At 43.1% G+C, this 22358-nt stretch overlaps 2 protein-coding genes and 1 pseudogene across 2 annotated transcripts; 2 read left to right on the forward strand and 1 right to left on the reverse strand.

Moving 5' to 3' along the window:
• Positions 1-1781: 1781 nt before the first annotated feature.
• On the reverse strand, positions 1782-2720 carry LOC138785403 (olfactory receptor 11A1-like). The gene has a single exon (XM_069961330.1). It carries the CDS (start codon positions 2718-2720, stop codon positions 1782-1784), a length of 939 nt encoding a protein of 312 aa, XP_069817431.1.
• A 10070-nt stretch (positions 2721-12790) lies between these two features.
• On the forward strand, positions 12791-13729 carry LOC138785410 (olfactory receptor 10A7-like; annotated as a pseudogene).
• Positions 13730-21057: 7328 nt separating this feature from the next.
• Positions 21058-21996, forward strand: LOC138785413 (olfactory receptor 1-like). Its single transcript, XM_069961357.1, has one exon. The coding sequence runs from the start codon at positions 21058-21060 to the stop codon at positions 21994-21996; it is 939 nt and encodes a 312-aa protein (XP_069817458.1).
• Positions 21997-22358: the final 362 nt, after the last annotated feature.

The raw sequence follows: 22358 nt of genomic DNA on the forward strand, positions 1-22358 counted from the left end.
TATGCGCTCTGGCCGGGATCCCATGCGGCGCTGGAAAAACTGACATGTCAGTTTTCTGCGGCCGGAATTTAGTGAATTTCGGCCGCAGAAAGACCTGTCAGTTCACACAGTGAAGCAAGCGGCTCGGGCCACTTGCTTCACTGTGGGCTATGGGAAGCTCTGATGCGGGTGCGCGCTGATGCGCCCGCATCAGAGGTCCGCGGCCGGAAAGATCACCCAGCCGGTACTTAAGTACCGGCTGGGATGATCCGGGCTGAGACCGTCCGTTCCGTGACCGGGGTCACAGAACGGCCGGGTGTTCACGTAGTGTGAACATAGCCTAAAACTGTAAATTATAACTAATAACATCAAACTGTAAGTAAATATATTTAAAAAAAAATAAAGTCTAGTTTTTCCCTCTATAAAATGTAAAGGTTCAAGGTGCAAAACTTACTGTTTGCATTCGTCACAAGTATACTTTACATGTCTTTTGCATAAGTACTTTACACATTTGCAACATATCACATTTGGTTTGTGATAACTTGATGTTGGACAGGAGTTTGGCGTTACAGGTGTAAGTGACTATGAGTTAATCTAAAGTATCATCTGCCCCATTTGCGGCAATGTAATGTAACATCCTGCTTGGCTTTCTGTCCTCTCGGTTACTGGTTGCATTATCATGGTGCATTGTGCTCATCAAAATGACACCTTTGTGTTTTTTGGGAACGTAAGAAACTACTATTGTAGTATAAAACATAGAACTATAAACGTCTCTCTTACAGAGGACACCTTGCAGCAGTTATGGCTTATTTTTTCTAACAGTACCCAGCAGGGTCATTTTTCTTTTCTGCCCCAGTCGGTGTGATGTGAAAAAAATTGTCCCATCTAACACTTCGTCCTATGAGCCCATGTGTCAAATCCAAAACTACTCGCATACCTTGATTTTTGTCAGCTCTTTCTGTATGATTTTTTCCTATGTATACCTGAGCATTTACAGTGTATGAACTTTTTTCAGAGTCCATATTTTGATGCCATAGTTTGCCGTCTTACTTGGAATATACTGTCTGAATGGGCACCTACCTCTGAATGACACCAGTTGTTCATCAACAGTTGCATTTTCACCAGCATTATATAAGATGTATGTGTAACTCTGCACGGACCAAAAGGAACTAGATAAACTGATAAATAGTAGTTGATGAACTATATAGACCAATATGAGATTATAACTCCTTTATTTTTTTTCAAAAAATGGCTGGGGATTAGTATAAAAGGCTATCGGTCCTTTTTGACCGAACAGTACGTGTGTAAAAAAAGACGTGGAGCAAAAAGTAAACAAAAATAAATAAATAAAAACTGCTATTAGTAAGAACCCCTCAAATGAGAAAAAGTCAATGAACTAAAAGTTTCAGAACCACATAATGAATATTTAAAACAAAACAAAAAAATTTTTTTTTGACCGAACAGAACAGCAGGGTTAAGCAGGTGAGCACAGTGGTGGTGGTGGTGGTGGGGGGGGGTATTGGGGGGATGGCCTGTTTTCTTCCTGAGGAAATTTATCTATCTCCGACTAACCTCTCATATATTGTGCCGAAGCTTCTCGGATCTTTTCTTTCTTTGCTAATCTTACCCAATTTGAATTGGTTCTGGTGCCTCAGTGAGAGGATTTTGTCTGTTGCTGTAGAGAGCTAAGTGATCACGCTGCCATCCAGCTCTGCAGTCAGGCTTCACCCCAGTATGATTTATAACTAGGCCTTCATATACAGTAGTATTGTACCTTTCGGTCAAATATTTAATCTCTTCTATTAATTTTTAAAAATACAACTGATCACTTTTTGAATAGCTGTCTTGATCTTGTTGTTCCTCAGGCTGTAGATGATGGGATTCATCAATGGGGTCACTACTAGATACAACAGAGATCTGTATTTGTTGATATGGGATGTGTTTTCATTAGATGGACTCATATAGACTGTGATTAGGGTCCCATAATACACACACACTGTGATCAGGTGAGAGGAACATGTGGAGAAGGCTTTTTTTCCACTATGAGTTGAAGAAATTTTAAGGATATCGAAGAAAATGCAAATGTAGGTCACAATGATAAAAGAGAATGGTAGAAAGAAAGCAAAAATGGATATAACAAAATCTTGCAATAGCAAAATGGAAGTGTCCGAAGTGGCCAATTCCATGGTAGGACCAAAGTCGCAGAAGAAGTGGTCAATGGAAGTCAAGCCACAGAAGCTTAGTTGAAGAACAACGAGGATCTCACTTAATATGAACATACCGGCTAAAAACCATGGCCAAATAACAAGCCCGAGGCAAAGATGTGGACCCATCAATGAAGAATTACGTAATGGTTGACAAATGGCCAAATATCGATCGTAGGACATGACGGCAATGAGGTAACATTGAACATATCCAAACATACCAAATAAACACAGTTGTAATATACAACCCCAAAAGGTAAAAACACCCTCCTCAGCAAATATTATGTCCAACATCATGGGGACAATGGTGGTGGTTTCCAGGACGTCAGCTATGGATAGGTGCTTGAGAAAGAAATACATTGGGGTTTGGAGGTGATCAATAATGGTCACTAAGAGGATAATAAGAAGGTTCCCGACTAGTATAAAGAGGTAAGTCAGGAGGAACACAATGAATAGAAGAGATTTGTATTTGTGGAGACTTTGGAACCCAGTCAGTCGTATCTGAGTGACTTGAGTCTCATTCTCCTCACACAACATTTTTATATGTCAAATACCCAATATTTTACATATAAATAAAAATAAAGTTTAAGCAGAAAGGTAATGAAATAGTCAGAAAATGTATCACATCACTAGGACGCTCACAAGACATCTGGTATGTATCCAACTGTAATGAGAAATAAGAATTTTAGCTCTGGAATTACCAGATGTCGGCGTTTTTTATAGCGTCAGGTAAACGTGAGGGATTCCCCCAGGATCCTGATATGATAACAAGACTCCAGGGAATAAAGTGAACAGATGAGATGGGTCGTAGCATTAACTAAGAGTTTATTAACACTTTGAAAGAGGCTTCGTATAGCCTAACATCATTATGTTGTTATTATTATTGTTATTTATAATAATTTGTTGACATTATATGTAGTAATAATAATAATAATAATAATAATAATAATAATAGTGGCAATGGATAAAAAGTTTCGGAGGTGTGGCAGATCAGCTAGTAGTGGCATATCATGTACTGAACAGCAAATCGGAAGCATTTTAAGCCTTTTGTGAATCAAGAAATATACTTATATCATGACACTTCTAAGCAATGTTGGATAAGGCTTGGGAGTAGAGATGAGCAAAGCAGCCGGAAATTTGTTGTTCAAGCTTTCTGAATTTTCGGTCAAACTCATTAAGATTTGCGAATCAAATCTTAACCAATTTCATTAAAACAACCAAAACTATAGTAGCTACAATACTGGGACTATTACAGAAGGGGAAATTTGTTAAAGCATATTGTTGTAAAAGTTAAAAAAAAAAATCGGAAAATCACAATTTTTTTTTAAAAAAAGTCAATCAGCCAGTCACTCATCCAATTTCCGCCATTCCTCTCCTCTCTGTCCCTATATCACTGTTAGTCTCTCCCTGCTCTGCTCTAACTGCTGCCATCACGCTCTCTCCTCCACACACGTCCGACTGGCCACCTCCGTTACCAAACCGCCTTATATAGAGGGGGGGGGGGGGGTGTGCTGACATCACAGAGGGGCCTGGAGTGGATTGGATGGGTGCTAGGGATTATGGTTAATCCTTTTCTCCTGCCCAGTGATGCTCCAGACAACATGTGTGGCCGCAATATATATATATATATATATATATATATATATATATATATTTATTTATTTTTTTTTTTGGGGGGGCTAATTTCCTTAAAGAATAGGCAGCAATTTGCTTTGTAAAACTCTCTCCATTGCCCAGTGGGGGTTTATAATAAGCGTGGTTTGGCGAACCACCCAGGGCCAATAATCTGGACTGCTCCAGTAATCCAGGGTTATTGTGCTGTATTTTCATGTGAGTGCCTCTACCTATTAAGGGTACATGCACACTACGGAATGGTGACGGATAACCCGGCGCGCATTCCACAGCTCGCACCCGCCGGCACACTGTGGCGGACACGCGTGTCTCCGCCTGTGTCATAGACTCCATTCTATGCATGGGCGGATTCCGTCCTCCGTCCAAAGAATGGACCCCGCTCTGAACACATGGAGGTGGCCCTGGACGTACGGGCCTAGGGGTTAAGGGGTCATCATTACCATTTGGGGCACTATGGATGGACAGCTTGTATAGACATGGGTAGAAGGTAATATAAAAGTGCAGAGCCTAAGATCTCTGTTGGCAGATTCTGCGGAGATGAATTGTGACCAGAAAAAGTCATAGTGATCTGAGCCAAATAGGGAAGATGACAAAAGAGGAAAATTCTAATCAGAGAAGACGTCAGTGGATGTACAGTCACTGAGCTTCAATCTTTATATGCTCACTGTATAGAGGTCTGTATAAAGTGTTTTGTATACAGTGTGATGGTGTGGCAGTAGTTTTTACCCCTACCTGCAATCAGTAACCTTCATCTAGTGTGCACAGAGGTCTGAATCTGTGGTAAACATCTGCACGGCTGCTTCATTACAGTGCCGTGCATATCAATAAGTGAGCCTAGTATGCCACTATGCTGGATTTCTTGTTGTTGTTTTTTAATTTTATTTTGGGCCAAATTACTTTAGTTTTAAAACTCCCCCCCCCCCCCCCGTAAAAAAAATTATAAATATATACAGTATATAGATCAGATCTTGTATATAGATCAGATCTTGTGTGGTAACTTTCTGACCTATGGCCTATATGAGCATGTTGAATCCCCTTCCAAGACCATTGAGGTTAATATGTAATTGTCCCTCTAGACGTGTGAGGTTAATATGTAATTGTCCCTCTAGACGTGTGAGGTTAAACACTAATATTGGTGAAGATGGCGTTGAATGGTGTTATGATCAGGCCTCTTAGGTTCATCGACTCCATAGTGTTCAAGCTATGTCTGTTCAAACCACTGTGAACTATTATACTTATATATTATAAAATATAAAATTAGATACTAATTAGAAAGGGTATTAAAATATCTGACAATAAATTTTGGTTGGACATTTAGGAAGCTCTTAATCTTACACCAGGGGCGGGGAACCTCCGGCCCCTGAGACATCCCGATGCGGCCCATGGCTCTCCTGTGATGGGAACCGCTCTGGTGGAGCAGGAGCTGGCGCGTAGGGCATCCTCCTGTGTCTGTGAAAGTGACCACCACCAGACACGGGAGGGTGCTGTGCGCGACGGTTCCTTCCCCACTAGAGCGGCATACGTCTTCTTTCTCCTGCTGGCTGATGATGTCATTTCATTGTGTGCCGCCTGCAGGAGAAAACCGGCACAGACTAGCGAAGAGGACCTGGGCAGCATGGGAGAGGAGTAAAAGGGGGTCAACATCAGCTACAAGGGGCATCAGTGGGGATTAGCATCAGATACCAGGGGCATTCCTGGGAGTAAACTAGGACTACCATAGACAGCAATAAGGGTTAATTACAGCTACCAGGGCAGGGGTGGACACAGACTGCAGAGGGCCCATGTGCAAAAAATATGTGTTGCGCCCCCATAACCAATTCATCTCTCCACCTTTGTGTTACACACATATGTATGCCCGGGTATCCGGTACATGTGTCCTGGTTTCTCGGGAGGGCCCTACAGCACATATGCCAGGGCCCACAAGGACTTACTGTAGTCTATGCAGGTCTTAGTGTGGACTGGGGTACCTGTGGCCACCAATGGAACTGATCATGGGGGCATCCAAATAAAGATCCCGTCAGAAGTGACATGCAGACCTGGTCCCATCCTGCACTGATGTATCTGTGACCACAACTCCCTAAATAACCATAACTACAACTCTCAGAATTCCTTACACTTATGAAACTCTCAGAGAATGCTGGGATTTGTAGTTTCCAAGAAGACAACCCCTTTAGTTGTCTGCTCATTTGTACTTCAAATCGCAGCACATCCTGAGGGCTACAGACTGCAGTAAATGCTGGGAGGTCTATTGCCTGAAGCTGTTATACTTGGAGGATACATGTACTGTTTGTGGCTGCACAGGTGGGAGACATGTACTGTATGTGGCTGCTTAGAGGGTAGATGCAGGGCCGTATTTACCACTAGGCACCCGTGGTCCGGTGCCTAGGGTAGCACCAGGGACCAGGGGAAGGAAAAACCTTTTTTTTTTTTTTAAAGTCTCCCACCTCTCGTTCAGACTTGCCAGTAAATCCGGTGTCTTTTCCGGGGAGGTCGTAGGTATGGTGGTATTGGTCAGGTCTGGTAAGGCCAATCGTTGCATGAAGATGGGGAATCTTCAGGTTTAGTACCTAGGGCAGCAGCAGTTGTTAATATGGCCCTGGGTAGATGAAAAAAAAAAAAAAAAAAAAAACAACAACCATGATGCAGGGGGGGGAGGGGGGGGGGCACAGTTATTGGCAAAAAAGGTATAAACTTACAATCAAACATCAGCATCAGAGGGTGGGGGGCTCTGTGCTTTCTCTTACACAGTCCACCCTCTATCCTACAACTTCCAGCAGCCTGACAGACACACTGACAATAATCACTCACTGTCACAGCTGCTGCTGCTCCTCTTCACAGTCCTGTCCCTGGCAGCCATAACCCTGCAGGATCCCTCCAGCCCCTGCCACCACATCCCTTCCCTGGCAGCCATAACCCTGCAGGATCTCCTCTCCTCCTCACACAAGGTATGCCAGACAGTGGAGTACAGGAGCGTCTGTCAGCAGCAGTGTGCAGGAGAAGAGAGTAGAACCAGCCCCAGCCGGGCACAGCATCCAGTGATCAAGTGGGCCCCCAGGAGCAGGGGGCCCGCACTTCCCGGGTGCTAATACTGCCTGGGGGCCCACTACAGACATGTTCCATGCTGAGCTGACACTTTAGAGTCTGAGCCTGGAGGGCCCCTCTATTGGTCTGGGCCCCTGTGCAGCTGAACAGGCTGCACAAGTGATAGGCCCGCCTCTGACCTGAAGGAGTCTGGATTTTTGTTACTAGATGTCACTCTGTAATTTCTATTACTGTGAGTACAACTGAATGAAAATGTAAAAAAAGCTAAAGGAAACCTGTTATTATGAAAATGTTACCTAAGCTATCAGCATCGTGTTATAGAGCAAAAGAAGCTGAGCAGATTTACATATATTTTTGGGAAAAGATTAAGTATAACTTAATTTATAAATTGGAATCTCTGATGTTTCCGTACTAGAGAGTCCAGTCTATTGAGAGACACCGCCCACTGGACTCCTTATCGCAGAATGATCAGAGATTTCAATAATGTTACAAAGTTATATTTAATTTTTTTCGCACAAAGATATATAGCAATCTGTTCTGTTCTTCCTGCTCTATACTATGACAGTGATAAATTATATATCATTGTCTTAGGAACAGGTTCCCTTTAATGGTGTATGTGACTTTAATTGTGTTCCTGTTTTCTAGCCTTGTTGGGGTAGTAAACCTCCGGTGTAGCAACCTCAAAAAGGGGACCAACAACCTATACTTGGTGAGAGGCTATTCTGTTCCTTATGAGCCCTGAATTCTCCAGGAGCTTCACTCTTTAGCCAGTGCATTAGAGAAGAGCAATTATGTCGACGTACCCTGCTCCAACTCACCAGGACCGTAACATCTTTTCAGATGACGCCAAGCTTTGTAGTACAGTACAGTCTATGGAGGATGTGCAGATGTTACAGGCTTTGTAGTACAGTACAGTCTATGGAGGATGTGCAGATGTTACAGGCTTTGTAGTACAGTACAGTCTATGGAGGATGTGCAGATGTTACAGGCTTTGTAGTACAGTACAGTCTATGGAGGATGTGCAGATGTTACAGGCTTTGTAGTACAGTACAGTCTATGGAGGATGTGCAGATGTTACAGGCTTTGTAGTACAGTATAGTCTATGGAGGATGTGCAGATGTTACAGGCTTTGTAGTACAGTACAGTCTATGGAGGATGTGCAGATGTTACAGGCTTTGTAGTACAGTACAGTCTATGGAGGATGTGCAGATGTTACAGGCTTTGTAGTACAGTATAGTCTATGGAGGATGTGCAGATGTTACAGGCTTTGTAGTACAGTATAATCTATGGAGGATGTGCAGATGTTACAGGAAGACTTAGACACACTGAGTATTTGGGTGTCTACTTGGCAATTGAGGTTCAATGTGGATAAATGTAAAGTAATGCACCTGGGTACTAATAACCTGCAGCATCTTATGTCCAAGGGGGAGTAATAACCTGCAGCATCATATGTCCTAGGGGCAGTAATAACCTGCAGCATAATATGTTCTAGCGAGAGTAATAACCTGCAGCATCATATGTCCTAGGAGGAGTAATAACCTGCATGCATCATATGTCCTAGGAGGAGTAATAACCTGCATGCATCATATGTCCTAGGAGGAGTAATAACCTGCAGCATCATATGTCCCAGGGGGAGCAATAACCTGCAGCATCATATGTCCTAGGGGGATTAATAACCTGCAGCATCATATGTCCTAGGGTGAGTAATAACCTGCAGCATCATATGTCCCAGGGGGAGTAATAACCTGCAGCATCATATGTCCTAGGGGGAGTAATAACCTGCAGCATCATATGTCCTAGGAGGAGTAATAGCCTGCAGCATCATATGTCCCAGGGGGAGTAATAACCTGCAGCATCATATGTCCTAGGGGGAGTAATAACCTGCAGCATCATATGTTCCAGGGGGAATAATAACCTGCAGCATCATATGTCCTAGGGGGAGTAATAACCTGCACCATCATATGTCCTAGGGGGAATAATAACCTGCAGCATCATATGTCCTAGGGGGAGTAATAACCTGCAGCATCATATGTTCCAGGGGGAATAATAACCTGTAGCATCATATGTCCTAGGGGGAGTTACTTTGGGAGAGTCGCTGATGGAGAAGGATCTGGGTGTACTTGTAGATAATAGACTACAGAACAGCACACAATGTCAGTCAGCTGCTTCTAAGGCCAGCAGGATATTGTCATGTGTATAACAGGCCTGGACTTTTGGGAACGTGATATAATATTACCGCTTTATAAAGCTTTGGTGCGGCCCCATGTGGTGGACGCTGTTCAGTTTTGGATTCATAGAAAAGACGTCCTAGTGATCTGAGGAACCGTCTACCCCAGGATCTGGTCACAGCAAAACAGTGGAGGCTTCACTACAGGAGAGACAAGAGCCTAGAACAGACGTGTCAAACTCAGGCCCTCCAGCGGTTTTAAAACTACAATTCCCATCATGCCTGGACAGCCAAAGCTACAGCTTTGGCTGTCCGGGTATGATGGGACTTGTAGTTTTAAAAGAGCTGGAGGGCCTGAGTTTGACATCTCTGGCCTAGAACAAAATAACATAAATGCTTATCTATAGAATCTACTCATCATCCGTCCCTCTTCCCTCTATCTATCCCCCCCTTGTATATGTATAGAGCCTACCCATCATCCCTCTCCCTTCCCATCATCCATCCCCTCCTTGTATATGTATAGAGACTACCCATCATCCCTCTCCCTTCCCATCATCCATCCCCTCCTTGTATATGTATAGAGACTACCCATCATCCCTTCCTCTTGTTCTTGAATAGAGATGATCGAACAGCGAAAAATCTTAGGTTCTATAGAACTAGAACCTAGTCGAAACCTTTTACATTTGATTTTCGATGCCTTCCCGGTCCATGGGGAAGGAGAAGGCAGTCTGGGTGCCGCCAGTAATTCGGGGATACAGCCTATTACCCGGTACCCGGGTTGTCTCTTCATTCCTCACGGACCGGGAAGGCATCCAAAATCAAATGTGAAAGGTTTCGACAAGGTTCTAGTTCTATAGAACCTAAGATTTTCCGCTGTTCGATCATTTCTATTCTTGAGTTCATTTTTTTTTTCTTTCTAAAAACACTTTCCTCTTGGAAAGGAAACCCAAAATGGTTGGGTCACCCTCAGGCTATGTTCACACTACGTAAAAGTAAGGCCGTTGTTGCCATCGGAACATTGCCTACATTTCTATGGGATCCCGGAAGGAGCGTGTACACATCGTATACGCTCCGGCTGGGATCCCGTGCGGACCCGCAAATAACTGACATGTCAGTTTTCTGTGGCTGCTATTTAATGAATTGCGGCCGTAGAAAACCCTGAACACTGAATCCGGCTCCGGCCGCTTGCTTCATAGTGTGCTTTGGGGAGTTCTGATGTGGGCGCGCGCTGATGCGCCCGCATCAGAACCCTGCGGTCGGAATGATCATCCGGCCGGTACTTAAGTATGATCCGGTCAGAGGCCGGCCGGGTCACGGAACGGCCCGTCTCATACGTAGTGTGAACATAGCCTTACAGTGTACCTGTCATTAAAAAAAAAAAAAAAAAAATCTAGAAGAAGACACGATTCAGTGTTAGAAAAAAGAGTCGGCCTTATAATGCAGCTCTATGGAGCCCAAATCTTTTATCCTTACACAGAGCGGGAAGCGGACGCACTGCAGCACACCGTCTCCCGGCTCATTCTCCCCATCAGTACACTGAACACTCTAACCCAGAGTGATCAAAAATTTTTACATATCTCTATGACATGTCAAAAGATTTTTGAACGAACAGTGACACTTTAACCGGGGCCTGTACCACTGGACATGTCACTCAGTGCCCACGTCTAGCAATAGACGGATCATCATAGTGAGTGCGTGAGTACAGGTTGTCTTCTAGTTTATTGCCCCCAACTACAAAGAGGTTAAAGCACCTACAGCAGAGTACTGTACTTAAGGTAGTCCGTCTGTTCTCGGGTCTCCAAGTAACGTTTATTCTCACTAACTTACCCGTCACAGCGCTTGAGGTGTCCTCCAGTGTTTTTGTAATCTTCCAGTCAAAATGTGTGACTCTCAAGTATTCTCATGTATTAAGAGGGACCCTGACAAGCCAACTTCTCAAACTACTAAACTGCACCTTGTGTACAAAAGGACTTTGTATTTTTCTGTACTGCACCTTTAAATGACTTGAGTAAAACTTTTCATCTGAATAAGTTTCTCTTGGACTTTGTGCCTCACTGTCCTGCACCACTAAACTACAGGGGACAAATGGACTACTCCTTTAACATTTCACAAGTGTGTACTGGGACCTAGGGAGGGTTTTATCAGTCCGAGCCCTGTGACCAGCACCGTAGCGGTACCGCAACCCTAGCCCTTGCAAAAAGCCCCTAGCACCCTTGGGTCACCACACTGGAACATATAGGGGGACCATAAAATTATAGATGAGACATTTTGGTAGAATAAAACTAACTTGTCCGCTAATCATCATTTCTTTTAACTTTTTCGGGGGTCCTGTGTCTACCGAATGCACTTTACAGTAAACCTGACAAAATATCTTCATTCTGTAAATCAGTCCAACAATACGCATGTTCATAGATTTTCTAATGTTTTACATGAAAACTTTTTATTTGCACATATTGATGAATAAAATTGCCCTATTGTGATTATTATAAGGGTTTTCTTTGACCTACGGGCTGTATGGGATGCTATCTTTTCACCATAAGCTCTAGTTTTTCTTAGTCTCATAGCTGTGTAGATTGGACCTGTCACAGGCTCTATGAGAAGATCGCCGCTTGGACCACATTGAAGTATTTAAAACTCCTCTGGCGTTCAGGGAAAATGATCTGGACCCCCCCCCAATCCCACTGCAGGGGGTCCCGATTGTTGCTGACAGACGGCTCAGCCAATCAATGGCTGCTGCGGTCCCGGCCAGTGTTTGGCTGAGCGGTCTGTCAGTTCAGACAGCCCTGCTCCGAAGCTGCTGCGCGCGGGACCCCGGGAGAAGACCTGCAGCCTGGACAGGTAAGGTATGGTGCTGCTAAAATGGTCGGTCGCCGCCGCCGTGCACCGCTATTCCACCGTAGTGATGCGCTGGTGGCCAACAATGATTTTAGGTCTGAACCTAAATGAACGATCAGCCGAAGACACGATCATCAGCTGATCATTCTCTCTATTTTACGTAGCGAAAATCGCTCCGATACGGCCGATTATCGCTCTGTGGAATAGGCCCCTAACCTGCAGAAACATGGTGACCTGGCAGATACTATTGTGCTTCTCTGTAAAGCTATTTGTCTAGTCTTTTACTAGAGATAAGCAAATTGACCTTACAAACATTCTGGGAAAGTGACAGATGTTTTTCAGGACTGTATCCAGCTTTTCAGGGCACCCAGGGTGGAGCGTCAGAGAGCGGCACAGAGATCAAAGGCAGCCGCTGTAGAGGCCAAGTGCCGAGCAATCTACTGTAAGTGCTTTGTTTTGTTTGTAATGTAAGTTTGCTCATCTGACCTTCCACACACCTATAGCCCGAAGTGTAATCTGAACAAACCTTTTGTCATATTATTGGATAGCCTTATTTCTTGATCAGTCTAAGAATAACAATCAATTATTCTAAAATTAGTCTGTAACAAACCTCTCCTAAAGCGCAACTAAATCATCAATTAATCTAATCACCATCTCATCTCTTCACTATATTCCCCGGTCTAGTCATCATGGGAGAATCCGCTATGTTATCTTTATACTATAAAAGGCACCAAGATCTTCAAATCAGCTGTATTTATATACGTAATATATAATATTATCTGTGTGTGATCGTCCTCCGATGGAAACAATTTCTAATAAGAATTTAATTCCTTTTATGGGATTAATTTCAGCTTTTTTTTTTTTTTTTTTTTTTTTACACGTTTGTGTGCTTTGTTTTTCTTTATCTTAGATATTCACTAACTTATTAAGGATGTGTGAGGAGAATAAGACACAGATCACTCAGATACGGCTCCTTGGATTCCAGAGTCTCCACAAATAAAGACCTGTTCTATTCATTGTGTTCCTCCTGACTTACCTCTTTATACTGGTCGGGAACCTTCTTATTATCCTGTTAGTGACCATTATTGATCACCTCAAAACCCCAATGTTTCTATTCCTCAAACACTTATCCATAGCCGACGTCTCACTAACCACCATCGTTGTCCCTATGATGTTGGACATAATATTTGCTGAGGAGGGTGTTTTGCTCTTTTGGGGTTGTTTATTACAATTGTATTTATTTTGTATATTTGGATTTGTTCAATGTCTCATCATTGCCGTCATGTCCTATGATCGATATTTAGCCATTTGTCTTCCGTTACGTTATTCTTCATTGATGAATCCAGAGATTTGCCTCCAGCTTGTTATAGGATCATGGATTTTAATGGGTATGATACTAGTATGTGACATCATTGTTCTTCTCCAATTTAAATTCTGTGGCTTGAATTCCATTGACCACTTCTTATGTGACTTTGGTCCCATATTGGAATTGGTCACTTCAGACACTTCCATTCTGATAATGCAAGACTTTGTTATTTCCATCCTTGTCATATTTTTCCCATTTGTTTTTATCATAATGACCTATATTTCTATTTTTTTCTCCATCTTAAAAATGTCTTCAACTTTCAATAGGAGAAAAGCCTTCTCTACGTGTAGTTCCCACCTGATCACAGTGTGTATGTATTATGGGACACTAATGACAGTTTACATGGCTCCATCTGATCAGAGCTCATCCTATATCAATAAATACAGATCCCTATTGTACGTAGTAGTGACCCCACTGATGAATCCCATCATCTACAGCCTGAGGAGCCATGAGATCAAGAGAGGTATGCAAAAAATCATTAGCCTTATCCTTCAAAATGCATAGGCATGACGAGACATACAAAGGAACACTACTACTGTAAGTAAAAATGTCATTACAAATCCCCTTTTCATGAAGTATTGCATACCTAACTAGTGAATGTACTAAAACTATGACAGTAAATAGCCATTAAAGATGAGCGAGTAGTGAAATATTCGACTTTTGAGAATTTGAATCGAATAGGCACCAATATTCGACTATTCGAACGAGTATTCGATCCCATTATTGTCTATGGGAAAAAAATTTGCGGCACTTGGAAATCAAAATTCTACCACTTGGAGGTCACCAAGTCCCCCATAAAACCTCCCTAAACGATGCCAACACCTCCGAATGACACTGGGACATTAGGGGGAGCATGCTTGGGTGCACCCAACACCACAAAATCGCAGTATAATGCCACTCTCTGCAGCTGCGAAGGAAAAATATTTGTGAACGCTTTACGAACATTTATGGCAATGTTCACACCTTTCGTTTGTATTTCTTGCGCAGTGTTACATACATGATTCCAATGTGTGTCTGCAGAGTGTCATGTTATTCGCACGTATCACGCGTAATGCTGTACGAACGTTACTAGAACAGTATGTATGACGTGCCTTTTTCTGGGATACTGGAACAGTATATATCACGTGCCCTTAGTGGGCTAAACCAGGGACACTATAAGTCACTTGTACACACAGGGTATTGGAATGAAAACACCTGCTGATGCTGCTTTTATATCATCTATTTCTTAGCACTGAGAAGTGCTCTGGATTCAGAGATGACTTTTTCGCTGGATCTTAGCCCTGAAAAGGACTTTTGGGTTCTGTAGTAATCCTGCCTAACCAAAACTGAAACCTCTCTCTCCCTGCTGCAAGATCTCTCCCTAACTAGGTTGAAAGCTCATCTGCGGTCGAGAGGCGGGAGCCAAATACTTAAGATTCGAGGTCATGTGGTTCAGCCATCCAATGAGGGTAGACGCCGTTTTTGCGCTGCGTGTGTACTCCCAGGGTCCCTCACGGCCTACCTGCATGGTCATTGGATTAAAAAAAAGTGCCAACTGCAATGGAAGGGCTTTCCAATGTTTCCCGTGTATTCGCCACACTACTCGCTTGAATTTGAATATTTTGAATACCGCAATATTCGATCGAATAACTACTCGATCAATCGTATTCGCTCATCTCTAATAGCCACCTGTTTAAGTGTTATTAGGGACAGAGGTTTGGTACACACATATTTTACACAGAGTCACACAACTTTGGGCAATAGTTTGGAGAAGGATTTTTCCTGTTCCAGCATGACTTCAGATAATAAACGTTTAGCAAGCTCCATAAAAACAAGTGATGATGAGTTTGGTGGGGGGACTGAGCTCTGGTGAAGTTAGATTGTGAGCTCAGCCTCGTTCCCAACAATAGCACCTGACCTCATAAAGTTTGAATAAAAGACAGACACACTAAAAATCATCTTTCTAAAAGAGTAGAAGGTGTAATAGCCACAAAAGATGGGCAACACCCACGGATGACCCAGGAGGCTTACACAGGTTTGATGGTTAGGAATCCAACACAATCCAACACAATCCAACACAAAAATAATAGACCTCAATGGTTTAAGGGAAAGAGCTTCCTCAATGTCCATTCAAAGCTTATCGTCAGCTATTTGGATACCCTTTCTAATTATTATTTGTTATAATGGTTTTCCGTGGTTTTTAAACCCAGCTCCCTAAAGACAAAGCTTAAGGACTTTGGTATGCCTATCTAACACCTTTGGGATGAATTGAAACTAAGCCTGAACATCTTTCCCAATATTAGTGTTTGATGTTAGCCCCAATCCAACACCTTTCGGATGCCCTGGAAGTCTGAGCAAGCCTAAGCCTGTGAGTTATCCTAACATCAGTGCCTGACCTTACAAGTGTAAAGGCAAATGCCCCAAGACATATCCCTGCCTCTAAAGGAGTAAAAGCTATTGGCCACAAAGAGGGTCAACTTCACATTAACACCCATGGTTTCGGAACTGGACATTCAACAAGCTCATATAGGTCAGTCCGTAAACCATGTATGCAAAAATACTGCGGAAACACCATCACATGTTTCTTAATGTCAGTGAGCTAGCTAAACCTGCTACCAGAAAGGAACAACCAAGCCATCGGGAGTCTCCAGTCAAGGAACTCACCTTCCAACAAGCCACAGTCAAAAATGAGAGAACTTGGGAAAAACCCAAGCAAGGTATCCATCCACAGACAGCTGTCTCAGGGTACTTGCCCCTTATCAGTGTGGATTAGTATTCTGGTTAGTAGGAGCAAAGCCTAGTAAGTGTGCACACCAGTCTTACAAAATAATAGATCTCTGGCATAAGTTCTGCCAATATCTGAACATAGTAAATCTAGTAGACCTTAGAAAGCCATGTCTCAGCCAAGATGGTGAAATCAAATAAATTATTCTTAATTATAACATTTTATTAAGCAGTGCTAGAACAGGGTAGAGAGTAGAGAGAGTCTCTCTACACATTTAGGTCTGTGTGAATGAGGTCACAGAATTTGAAATATAAGGTCGGTTGGTGTTCATTCTTTCAATGTTGCTACCTACTCTATGTCTACACCAGGGGCAGAGCTAGGATTCACCCCCCCCCCCCCCTCCCGACACACACACACACACACACACACACACACACACACACACGCTTATACACAACCTGGAGTGGTGCAGTCCCCTAGTGCTCCATCTTTCAGAATTGAAACACATGAATGATGTCACTGTGTCAGGGAGCTGTGACAGAGAATGACAGAGAGAGACTGTCAGGGCAATAAGCCAATGACTTCTTGCTCTGTCACTCAGGGCACATTAAACTGTGAGCATTTTTCATGAACACTCACAATTAGAATGCCAGATGCCATTGTGGGCCTGTAGACCCCCTTAGTGCATGAGCCCCATATCAATGGTGTGGGCTTCCTTCATGATAGCTATGCCACTGGTCTATAGAAAGGAGGCGCCAACACCTACTGAATGTTTTCACAAGGGAACACCTATATCTACCTACTTGAGGGGGGGTTATTTATATCTACATACTGGGGGTCTCTTTGCATTGAGGGAACAATATAACTAGAAATGAGTGCGTCGCTCATCTAAACAAAGTGAAGCACTTTGATCAATGTCCAATATGACATCCTTGTGGGGGAGTGGTGGACTGATTCATCTGACTTGACTGCCTTTCTTTTTCTGGGCAGTGGTGATAAGGGACATGGTAGCAAATCCTCCTGCTCTACGGCCACCCCATAAAGACTTGTCGATGCCAGGGCCCCTCATCTTCCTCAGGCCATCCACAAAACACCAGTGGAGCCAGGGCTCCTCAGGCCACCACGTAAAGGCTTGTGCACAGCTAGATCCCGGTAAGTACGTCACTCACAATTGCACCTGACGCCATTCTTTTCTCTAAACTGGTTTCACTTTCATGCAGGGACCGAAACACAGAAGTAGAGGCACAGTTCCACAGGGAGTAAACAAAGGGATGTAGATGCAGATCTAATGGTGTTTAGAAGGCCTTTCTGGCACTGGTTTTGATGTATATTTGCATGTATATGTCTGTGTGTGTGTGTGTGGGGGGGGGACATGCAGAAACACTTGAAACAGATGCTTTACCTATACAAAGTGCCACGGCTGCGACGTCGGCCAGCTGCTTCCACTACACTGTTTCCCCACTATGTTTTGGTAGCGGGTGCCGGAGCCCACAGGCTGGTGGTGCTGCTGCTGCTTTGGCCCGACTGAGCGCCTTACCTCCCCATGTTCTGTTTCCTGTTGTCCCGGTCAGCATGTGTGTCCCTGCCTTCTAGAGTGCACGCGCGCTGACTGTCACAGATTTAAAGGGGCAGTGAGCCCCTGATTGGTTAGTACACCGATCACCTGTCCTTATAAATAAAGCACCTGTCCTGCCATTCCCTGTTGGAGCCTCACGGCTCTTGGCCACTGCTTCCACTCCGCTGTTTTCCCACTGTGTTCTGGTAGCGGGCGGCGTAGCCCATGTGCTAGGGTATGGCGCTGCTGCTTTGGCCCGACTGAGTGCCTTACTGCCCCACGCTCCTGTTTCCTGTTGTTCCGGTCGGCGTGTGCATCCCTGCCTCCTAGAGCGCACACGCGCCGACTGTCACAGATTAAAAGGGGCCGTGCGCCCTTAATTGGTTAGTACACCAATCACCTGTCCCTATAAATAAAGCACCTGTCCTGACATTCCCTGTTGGAGCCTCTACATGCTTTCCCTTAGTGTGTGGTCCCAGCTCTTCGTTGTTCCTGCCCGTGGTTCCTGCCTCGAGCCCCTCTGTGTTCCTGCTTCATGTGGTTCCAACCATGAGCCCTGCTTTTTGTGGTCCCAGCCGTGAGTCTTGCTGTGTTTCTGTTAGCCCACGTGTCTCCAGCTGCACCTCGCCCACCAAAGTTAGCAAACCTAGCCAGGGGTAGCGACCTGGGGGTTGCCTGCTGCAGTGAGCCCATGAAGGAGTGGCGTCACCTACTGGAGGGAGAAAAGAATTCATTTAACGTCTACACAGATCACAAGAATCTCCTCTACCTCCAGACAGCACAACGTCTCAACCTCAGACAAGCCAGGTGGTTACTCTTCTTCTCCCAATTCAACTTTATCATCCATTTCTGTCTGGCAGAGAAGAACATGCTGTAAATGCTAACTTTCTCTCACGGTTGTCTGATGTTCTGGGGCAAGAAGACACACCCTGTCACATCATCCCACCTGAGCGCTTAGTTCCTGTGGCTGCTTCGATTTTGCAAAGTGTTGCAAAACTTATGTGTGTCCTGTGCTTCGAAGGAGAATACTGAAATGGGGTCATGCTCCCTGGGTCACTGGTAATCCTGGTGTTCTGAAGACAGGCAGCTGATCTCTCAACATTACTGGTGGCCAAGTCTTCATAAGTATATCAAGGACTATGTGGCCTCTTGTACCACCTGTGCCAAAAATAAGGTCACTCAATAAAACCTGCCAGCCTACTCCAGCCCTTAGCCATTCCCAATCTTCCTTGGGAACATATTGCCATGGGCTTTGTTACTGGTCTTCCATCTTCTGAAAGTAACACTGTCATCTGGGTAGTTAGGGACCATATTTCTAAGATGTTCCATTTTGTGTATCTTCCCAGCTTGCCTTCCATCCACCAATTGGCCAGTCTTTTCCTTTTGCATATCTTCTGTCTGCATGGTCTGCCCCTGCATATCGTTTCTGACAGGGGACCTCAATTTGTCTCAAGGTTTTGGTGAGCTTTCTGTTCCCAGCTTCAGGTTAAGTTGAATTTTTCTGCAGCTTACCCCCCTGAATGCAACAGACAGGTCGAGAGAGTCAACAAGGTCTTAGGTCACTTTCTCCGCTATCTGTTCTCTGCTCGGCAGGACAACTGGTCTAATCTACTTCCCTGGGCAGAGTTCTCATACAATATCTGGACTCTAATGGCAAATCAACATTCTTCGTTGTTTATAGGCGACACCCTCGACCCCTGTTACCTCTGCCAACTTCCTCCGAGGTATCTGCCATGTATGAACTAATGAAGGATTTTTCGTCCATTTGGGAACAAACATGCCAATCCCTGATGCTTGCCGCCAGTCGCATGAAGTCCCAGGCGGACAGGAGGAGGAGACCTGCTGTAACCTTCCCTCCTGGTGACAAGGTCTGGCTGTCTGCTAAATATACAAACCAACAAAAGCACAACTGAACCTCGAACTGATATCAATATAAACAAATCTTTATTGTATAAATTATTAAAAAACACACATGAAATGACTGGGGGCTGCTGGTGGACTCTTTACCTCATTGCCACTCTTGGTAATATACCTCTAACTTTGTTTACAGCTACTACGCTTGTGATATAAGTATTTAGGTGTATGTTTTCTCGATTTAGCAGATAGGATACTACTCACATTTGCATTACACCTTTATGAGTTACCACCATCACCCCCTGCTTGTATGTTCGTTGTCATTGTGTGTTTTTTAACCTCTTTTCCAGAAGTGGTTGATTGCTTCATTCCTTTTTCTGCTTTTTGTCATTTCATGTGTGTTTTTTAATAATTTATACAATAAAGATTTGTTTATATTGATATCAGTTCGAGGTTCAGTTGTGCTTTTGTTGGTTTGCTGTTTAGTAACTAGAACCCTTATTATGTTGGTCTCCTTTACATAATACTTATTTCCCCATTCAGATGTGAGACAATAATAGTAACTGAGTGAGGGAATACTGCTTAACTGAATTTTGGTGTATGTCTGCTAAATATGTACGGCTTAAGATTCCAAACTATAAATTTGGCCCATAATTCCTTGGACCATTGACAGTATTACAGTACATATCTCTCTTAAAGCCTGTGGTCCTCAACCGGTTCTCAAGGTAAAACATCTCTCCTCCCCCACAATCAATTTCTTCAGACATCTTCGCCGTGAAAGACGTTCTGGTCATGAAGACAGTTAGAGGGAGACAGTACTTTCTGGTGCACTGAAAAGTTTTTGGTCCTGAAGGGAGGTCATGGGAGCCTGAATCCAACATCAAACCGCATGGGATATTCTGTGTTCTGCTATATTGGGACGCCGTATTTGGGTGGTTTGACGATCATTTGTATATGTGTTAAGCATGATATACTTTACTGTCTCTCTTTTTTTTTTTTTTCATACTCAGTCCAACCCCATTTGCTTATTGAGCTTGTTTTTATAGCAAGGCAGCACAAACTTACATCATAGGTTGTTGCTGTTTTCTGATTTTAAATGTTTTTATTCTTTGTAGACGGTGATAAATAAGCTATTTTATTACAAGATTTCAGGAGTGCGCTTGACTCACTATATCCTCTATTCCTCTATCCTCTCTTTTGCATATTGATCTATAGATTATAGGGTAGTAAGCAGCACCCACCTAATCATTTAGCCATATTTGTGGTGCCCACCTTGTCCTATAACATTATTTCTTGACCAGTCCAAGAATAACAATGAATTATTACAATACTAGTTTATAACAAACATCTCTCAAAGTGCAATAAAACCATTAATTAATCTAAACACCGTCTTGTCTCTTCGCTATATTCCCCAGTCTAGTCGTCATGGGAGAATCCTCTATGTTTTCCATATACTATAAAAGACACCAAGATCTTGAAAATTCAATTGTTTGTCAGAGAAGAGCGAGCAGTCCTTTTAAATCACATCAGCTGAATTTACATACGGAATCTAAGACTTGCTGTGACCGCCCTCCAACAGAAACCATTTCTAATAAGAATTTAATACCTAATTATTATGTGATTCATATCAGATATATGTATCCACGTTTGTGTGCTACTTTTATTTTTTTTAAGTTTATTGTAGAAATATATTCATAGATATTCACTAACATATTAATGATGTGTAAGGAGAATCAGACACAGGTCACTCAGATACGGCTCCTTGGATTCCAGAATCTCCACAAATACAGGTCTCTTTTATTCATTGTGTTCCTCCTGACTTATCTATTTATACTTGTCGGAAACCTTCTTATTATCCTCTTAGTGACCATTATCGATCACCTCAAAACCCCAATGTTTCTATTCCTCAAACACTTATCCATAGCTGACGTCTCACTAACCACCACTGTTGTCCCTATGATGTTGGACATAATATTTGCTGAGGAGGGTGCTTTGCCCTTTTGGGGTTGTATATTACAATTATATTTATTTTGTATATTTGGATTTGTTCAATGTCTCATCATTGCCGTCATGTCCTATGATCGATATTTGGCCATTTGTCTTCCATTACGTTATTCTTCATTGATGAGTCCAGAGATTTGCCTCCAGCTTGTTACAGGTTCATGGGTTTTAATGAGTTTATTAATATCAAGTGAGATTTTTGTTCTTATCCAATTTGCCTTTTGTGGCTTGAATTCCATTGACCACTTCTTCTGTGACTTTGGTCCCGTGGTGGAATTGGCCACTTCGGACACTTCTGCTCTAATGATGCAAGACTTTGTTCTTTCCACCCTTTTCATATTTTTCCCATTTGTTTTTATCATAATGACCTATATTTGTATTTTTTTCTCCATCTTAAAAATGTCTTCAACTTTCGATAGGAGAAAAGCCTTCTCTACTTGTAGTTCCCACCTGGTCACAGTGTGTATGTATTACGGGACTCTAATCACAGTTTACATGGCTCCATCTGATCAGAGCTCATCCTATATCAATAAATACAGATCTCTGTTGTACATAGTAGTGACCCCACTGATGAATCCCATCATCTACAGCCTGAGGAGCCATGAGATCAAGAGAGCCATGCAAAAAATCATCAGCCGTATCCTTCAAAATGTATAGACATAGAAAGGTACAATACTACTGTAAGTTAAAAAAAAATTAATTAAAAAATCTCCTTTGCAGGAAGTATTGCCTGACTAGTGGATATAATAAAACAATCACACTATATAGCTTTCTGTCTAAGTGTTATTAGGGACAGAGGTTTGGTACAAACATATTTTAGACATCAGTCATACAACTTTGGGCAATAGTTTGGAGAAGGATTTCTCCTGATCCAGCATTACTTTAGACAATGAACGTTTAGGGAGCTCCATAAAGACAAGTGATGATGAGTTTGGTGCGGAGGACTGAGCTCTGGTGAAGTTAGATTGTGAGCTCGGCCTCCTTCCCCAACAATAGCACAGATAGACACAGACACACTA

The sequence above is a fragment of the Dendropsophus ebraccatus genome, chromosome 1, assembly GCF_027789765.1.
Source record: "Dendropsophus ebraccatus isolate aDenEbr1 chromosome 1, aDenEbr1.pat, whole genome shotgun sequence".
NCBI lineage: Eukaryota > Metazoa > Chordata > Amphibia > Anura > Hylidae > Dendropsophus > Dendropsophus ebraccatus.